Genomic DNA, 7,500 nt, shown 5'->3' on the forward strand with positions numbered 1-7,500 from the left:
TTACAAGTCAAATTCCCTTCATTCTTATTCCCGTCATAAAAGCTTCATCTGGATCAACTCGGCTGACCCGGCACGCCGCCGAGAGGCAACGGAGGCTTGATGAGCCGAGTGACCTCCTCGTGTGTGTGTGTGTGTGTGTGTGTGTGTGTGGGGGGGGGCATCATTCTCCATCTGCTGAGCTCTGCGTTGAGTGGTCCTCACGCCCGTGCCTCTGTGCACCGCCGCCCCTCGGGCCTCCTGTACGACTCCTCTCAGGTAGGAGTCACGTAAAGGAATTCGAGTTCGGGAATCGGATCGCATTCCCACGCGGGGTTTCCCCCCCGCCGCGGCAGGGGGCCCTCGGTGCGCCGCTCGTCTGAGGCCCGTGTTGAAGGAGGGCGAGGTGGGAGTGTGGCGTGAGGAATGTGACGCCGAGGGCCAAGAGGGATGATGATGAGGGACACTTACAGGAATCTGTCGATTTCCCGCTGCGAGGCGGTTTCCGAGAGTCAGAAACGATCCCAGAACCCCGAGCTCGGCCCGGATTCCTCCCTCTCTCTGTCCACTCATGCCATAACAATCCCCTGAATCACACCTGGGAGGGCTTTGGGCTCATTACAAGACCAACAAACGGCCAATGGCGATAATCTTCCTCCCCCTCGCCCCCCCCTCCTCCCCACAGGAAACACTGGCGTATCAGCTTGTTTGCAAAAAGAGAAGACCTCCCCCCCGAACCCCGGAGCCGAGATGAGATGAGAAGAATTCGAGGTTGTGTCAAGTAAAGTGGATATTTAGTCAAAGCACAAAAAAGTGCAATGGATTATTTATTCATGTCGTTTCTGAGAGCCCCAGAAAGGGGGTGGAGCCATGTGAGAAGGCCTCGAGAGCGGACGACTGGAACTGGAGTGGAATGAGGCCCAGCAGAGAGCAACGCTCTGGAGACCAGCGACCAGCGTGAGGCCGCCCGCTCCACCTGCTCCACCTGCACCATGTTGTTTTTTTTACGCTTCACTACGACACACCATAGAAATATGTTTAAAAAAGCGCATTCATGATGCTATCAACGGGGCTAATGAAATGTTTCAGAGTGAATATATTAGAGTGATGGACTGTCAATCCTAATTTGATCTCTATTGTGGGGGAAGACTGACGGAGAGCTGAGAGTAAACGCTTTCTGTGGCGTTGTTATTGCAACACCTGAGGTCCCACAGCACGTCTCTAATGGCTCTGATGCATGCTGGGAATCTTTTTTTTAGGGGGGAAAGAAAAAGGGGAAATATAACACTTACCTCGACTGCCGTTGTCTTCATCCTGGAAGAGAAGAGACAGAAAATAAAGGATGATGATTTTATTTCAGTCAAGAGATTCTTTTTGGGGGGAATTATCTCTTTATTTATCTTCTGCATCAGTAGATATTCACAGGCAGATGTTCACTTCAATATAACATGTAATAAAAATATAATAAAAATATGAATATAACATGGAATAAAAATATAATACTGATATAATAAAAATATAACATGTAATAAAAATATAATAAAAATATAACATGTAATAAAAATATAATAAAAATATAACATGTAATAAAAATACAATAAAAATATAACATGTAATAAAAATATAATAAAAATATAACTTGAATAGAACATGTAATAAAAATATAATAACAATATAACATGTAATAAAAATATAATAAAAATATAACTTGAATGTAACATGCAATAAAAATATAATAAAAATATAACTTGAATATAACATGCAATAAAAATATAACATGAATATAACATGTTATAACAATATAATAAAAATATAACTTGAATATAACATGTAATAAAAATATAACATGAATATAATATAAATATATGTGACTGCAAATATAAAGAAAGATCATTTTTCTCACCATCTCCAAACCACTAAATCCTTTTCTTTTTCATATAGCTATAAAATTGTTAGATATATATATAATACCACAGACAAAACGAGCATGTTTTAGACTTGAACTATTTCCTCTGGCATTATTACTAAACTAAACGCCACACAAGTAGAAAAAAGAAAAGGTAGATAACGAAAGACGGAAACAGGAGCGACCGTTTGTTACGTTAGCTAAACGCCGGAGTCGCGCAGCGGCGTTGTGTCCAAACACACGTGGTTTCTTACATTTCATGGCCGAAGCAATGGATCGATAATGGAGATATGAGTCGGTTACAGCCCGAGAAGGAATCTCTCAGTGAAGATTAGATGATCCGCAGAGAAAACAAAGTTGTTATCCTTGAACACAGATACGCACTTAAAGACAAAAACAACTGCGTAACCATGTCGATGGCGATGCTTATCTCTTTCCATTTCCTCAACACCGTTAAACCTGTAATTTCCTTCCGTTGAAGACCACACACTCCTGCTTAAATCCACCTCTCCCCAGAGACACACACGTTCCCCAAGGGTCCTCACCGCTCTCTGAGGGCTTTCCTTAAGACGGCCTGACCCTCTTCAAGCTAACGCTTAAAACGGAGATTAATCAAGAGCTCCGATCCAAGACCCCGAGCGCAATGATGATGTAATGCGTATACACATGTGTGAGGGGACGAGGTTACGCAACGGGAGAATTTAAGGAGGAATTTAAGGCTTCGGTTTTGAATATTTCCCAGAATCCCGTCTTATGACGAGAAGACCCCGGATGACCCGAGACGGTCGGCGAGAAAGTCGACACAAAGTGTAGTTTGAGTTTCGGCTTCGTCGGTTAAGCGTTTTACGTTGAATTTACTCCCTTTATTCTGTATATATTACCACCTTCTGTACACAGGGTTCATACACATGGTGACCAATGGATTTCCAGGACTTTAAACCAAATTTTCATGACCAAACATTGTGTGAAGTCTCGGTGGATGAGTATAGCTTAAGTGAAGCAAATGAATGAGACAATAGTTTGATTAAAAGAATAAATATGTATATAAATGTTTATTATTTTAATCAAACTGCGTAAATGAACATATGAATAGAACAAATTTTCCATGACTTTTGGAAATTACATTTTGTTTCCAAGGATTTTTACAGGCTTCGCAACCTTTTTTTAAATTCCATTACTTTTCCAGGTTTTCCGTGACCGTACGGACCCTGTGTAAAGTGTTTTCCTTTATATTTTGCATTCTTTCTTTTTTATTATAGTGTTATTTCTAAACTATTGACTCAAGAGATAGAGCTCCAAAGGGTCTGCTGGTCTAGACACAAATGAAAAATAAAAAGTTGAATCTTGAATCTTCACTTAGCAGCGCGTGCCTCTCAGATTGTTTCTCAGAAACAACCCTGTGGTAGAAGAAGGCCTTCTGGGAGAAAGCGTCTTATCTTTACACGGAAACGTCTGAAAACCCAACCAGAAGCCAAGAGCGCCGAGCAGCCGACACCACGCCATCTCAGTCAAAATACATTTCAGAGAAAAGGAAACCGGAATTATTACTTTTACAACAACTGATAGTCAGGAGGACCGCGATAAGCTTTCGAGAAAGCGGACATGAAACTAGCGGCACAGTCTGGTTCAAGAAGTATTTAACCAAAGCCCTTCAGAGTGCACACGAGGAGCCGGAAGTGCTCCAACATCTGGATTAAAAGCAGCTGATTGGTGCTGATGTTGTCCAGGACACAGCTGGCTGACCTCCCAGGTGGGATGACACGAGTCAGGGAGGCTCTAAATACCTCTCCTGACCTCCACGCTCACACATAACATCCTCCTGCCTTTATGTGTCATCGTGGAACGTCTATTTTTGAACATATATCGGTTATATTTAGTGTTGGAGGAGAAAATGTTATGCGGTACAGACTGTAGATACCATTCACATCACCTAAGCTGTTCCCCAATTCTATGGGGTTCAGTACGCCGTGTGTCCGCAGTCAGACGTCAATATCCAAAACAATCAGATACATCTGTTGATTACCGTCGCATTGAAAATGCGGAAGGTTATGTTTTGATCGCCGTGTATTTATTTATTTATTTGTATGCGTGTTATTCGCATAACAAAACAAGTTTTAAACCGAATCGCATGAAATTTGGTGGGATGATTGGTTATTATCCGGGGACCATTTGATTAGATTTTGGGATCGATCGGGTCAAAGGTCAAGGTCAAGGTCATGAAAAGGTCAAAATCTTCTTGAATCGCATGAAATTTGGTGGGATGATTGGTTATTATCCGGGGACCATTTGATTAGATTTTTGGATCAATCGGGTCAAAGGTCAAGGTCAAGAAAAGGTCAAAATCTTCTTTTTACCATAGCATGGTAAATTTGTATCCAATTGGCATGCAACTAATGCCAAAATGTTCATAATTCAATGCCCAATCTTGTGATATGCGAAGGTATGCGCTCTATCGAGTGCCCATTCTAGTTTATTAAGCGTTACGTTCATAAATTGTCGGAAAGGGGACAAATTAGATGTATTTAGGGCCTGAAGCTCAGTTGTTTAGTCTGGCAAACAGTCAAAAAACACTAAAATACTGTGATATCACGTTAAACTATTGCCTGTCAAAGGACTAATTAACAGTTGGACCAATCACGGCAGCTCTACCAGGATCTATAGACCCATTTGGAGAACTGTTATGGCTTCGATCACGTCGAAGTTCTTCCGCTTTAATCATCCGTACACCAGATGAACTGTGTGAGGGAATACTGTGTAAGAGGTAGAAGCTCGTTTACGTGGAATTTCAAGTCAATCGCAACTCCCGAGCTTTAAATTCTGTCATTTTATTTCTTCGCTTTTAAATTGGGGGTAAATATCGGACGATTCGCGCCCTTAAATTTAAACTTTTCTTCTACGAATAATTACAAAAGACACTCGGAGAGCTCACCCCCCCCACCGAGGCCTATTCCATGAGTGTCTAATTCGGATCCACAAGAAAACAGATCCATAGGACTTTAATAACATCGTCACCCATAAGCAATTTTAGCGTGAATGTCACGTTTTTGAATCTTCTTTGTACAAAGACACATTCATAAAAGGAGATTTTTTTGGGGGGGGGTATTTTTCCACTCATAGTTTAACAAAAATCGGATGAGTAGTTTTTCTGTGATCCTGTCGAGGAAAGAAAACTACCAAATAAAAAACCAAAGCTTCATGGTGGCGGTCCGAATCAAAACTGTAGACCAGAAAACATAAACCAATTCCACCATGACGTTCAAGTCCCTCGTCTCTGTGTCGACCAACAGTCGGGATATCGTTAAAAGAAGCATCTGAAAACCTTCCTCCCGCTCCACAACTCGACGGAGGAGCTCCGGCAGCTGGGACGCGTTACAAGCGGCCGGCGGTGAAACGACTTCAGACGAGCAACCAAAGCATAATAAATATGATGAATAGTTTACATACTGCGCGCAATTAGTAAGCAGTGTGTGGAGCTGGCAGGCGGCGGCGATGTCGCAACGGCACTAAATACTGAGGCGTTTGTGTACAGCCGTGTCAAAACAGCAGCTTAAAGCCATGATTAAAGCCCCCCCCCCCCCCGTTGTGTCACACAAATCAGGTGCTTTATAATCACCGCAGACACTAACACACTTTATGAGAACAGTCTGGTTGAGAACAACGGCCGGCAGCTACAACTTCAGGCCGGAGTTATCGCAGAGGACGAGAGCCGAGGGAGCGAGTCGGGGTTCGGAGGGAAGAAATAATAATAATAATAATAATAATAATAACTTTATTTTTTAGCACCTTTAAAAACAATGTTTACAAAGTGCTCCACAGAGAGTCAAAGCAAAATAAGTGGAATAGCAACAAACCAATATTACAATTAAAAGTATATGTTAAAATGAAAAATACAAATAAATAAATAAAAAACCCAATAAATTAAAAATAAATTAAAAACAGACAAACTAAATTAGGGGAACCAAAGTTCTGCATAAAAAGACGAGATCACTTAAAAGCTGTTCTATAAAAATGGGTTTTAAGAAGTGATTTAAAAGAAGTTACTGATTCTGAAAGAAAGTCCAAGGAACGGGACAAAAGAAACGGAACGCCTCCCGTACCGCACGGCGCGGCATCCCCGAGCTCAATCTGAAAGATTATACACGGGCGGATTTACTTCACACGCTTATTCTGGGTTCATACACGTGTTGACCTATGGATTTTCCAGGACTTTAAACCAAATTTCCATGACAAAACCAATTGTGAGAATGTAGTATTTCTATTTAAAATGATAATTCCAAAGCATACAGTTTATACCGCGTGAATAAATTTATGGATTTAACAAATTTCCACGACTTTTTCAAAACTTTGGGGATTTAAATTTTTTTCCATGACTTTTTCCAGGCCTGGACACAACCATTTTCCAGGTTTTCCATGCTCGTACGAACCCTGTTTATTCTACAGTTGGTACTAAAAAAATATTGGGATTATTTCATCTGTTTTCAATATGATGTATTTCAGCGACGATTTGTTCAACATTTATTCAGCTCCTGTTCCCGCCCCGAGGCTAACGTCAACAAAAGTGTATTTACTCTGCTGAGAGGAGTATACTATCTCACCTCCACCGTCACACTGTCTCTTGCTTGTTTTTGAACTATTAATCGGCGCTAAATAGCATCACGTGACCATAAAAAAAAGGCTGTAGGTGCGAGATAGACGGCGCTCTGTCACCTTCAGAGAGTTGTGGACGGCGGACTCCGGCGGGTAGACGATGAAGTGTCGCAGCGTGAAGCCGAAGCCCTGGGAGGTTCGGCGCAGGTGAAGCGTCTTGGGCCCCGGCCAGGAGAAAGGCTCCTCCTCCGCCCCGGGGGAAGGCACGGCCGACGCCTCGCTCTGATCGCGCCCATCCTTCTGCTTGGCCTGAAAGGAGAACAAACAAAAAAATGGCTACGTCAGTGTTGATCTTCAGGAGCCTGCACTGTGGTGTTGACACAGAGGGGGAACACACTCATTTGCTTCTCTTGCTGAGCGTTAGAGGAGAAGATTGATACCACACATGGCTATGTATGGTAAATACAAGCTAGTAGCGACAGGAGGCTAGGTAGCTTAGCTTAGCATAAAGACTGGAGGAGAGATTGCGCTTTGTTTTTCTAGAGATTGAGCTTTAGGAGGTGCTGATCGGCAGATTATGTTACAATTACAACCAGGCTAGATTTTTCCCCGTTTCCAGTGTTTATGCAAAGCTAAGCTAACCAGTTGCTTCACACAAAACATACAAATAATTGCTGGAAGTTGGAAAAATATAGACATCATCTTGAATCTTGAGCCTCGTCATATTGAACCCAGTTTGGGATCTACTTATGCCGATGACGCATCGCTCTACAGACAAGAACATGAAATAAGATTAGATTAAATAATATATTCCTTTATTGGTCCCTCAGTGGGGAAAGTGCAGGATCACAGCAGTGGGTGCACAGTAGAGCAGTAATAAAAAATATATATTTAGAAAAATGAAATACTAAATAAAAAAGGATGGTAAAAGTGCCTTTTCCACATGTTCCCTGTTGAGAACCAACCGGCATCCCTCGGTTCACCTCCACCAGCGTGGTCAGTTAGGCGGTTTGAAGAAGATGAAAAGATGA

The 7,500-nt window shown here is 42.1% G+C and overlaps 1 protein-coding gene across 1 annotated transcript in view; it reads right to left on the reverse strand.

Moving 5' to 3' along the window:
- Positions 1–7,500, reverse strand: part of LOC130206136 (rho GTPase-activating protein 21) — a 45,627-nt gene that overhangs the window by 31,956 nt on the left and 6,171 nt on the right. Inside the window, 2 exon segments of the mRNA XM_056433937.1 lie at positions 1,269–1,290; positions 6,590–6,778. Coding sequence (XP_056289912.1) covers positions 1,269–1,290; positions 6,590–6,778 — 211 coding nt within the window.

The sequence above is a fragment of the Pseudoliparis swirei genome, chromosome 16 (genome assembly GCF_029220125.1).
Source record: "Pseudoliparis swirei isolate HS2019 ecotype Mariana Trench chromosome 16, NWPU_hadal_v1, whole genome shotgun sequence".
Lineage (NCBI taxonomy): Eukaryota > Metazoa > Chordata > Actinopteri > Perciformes > Liparidae > Pseudoliparis > Pseudoliparis swirei.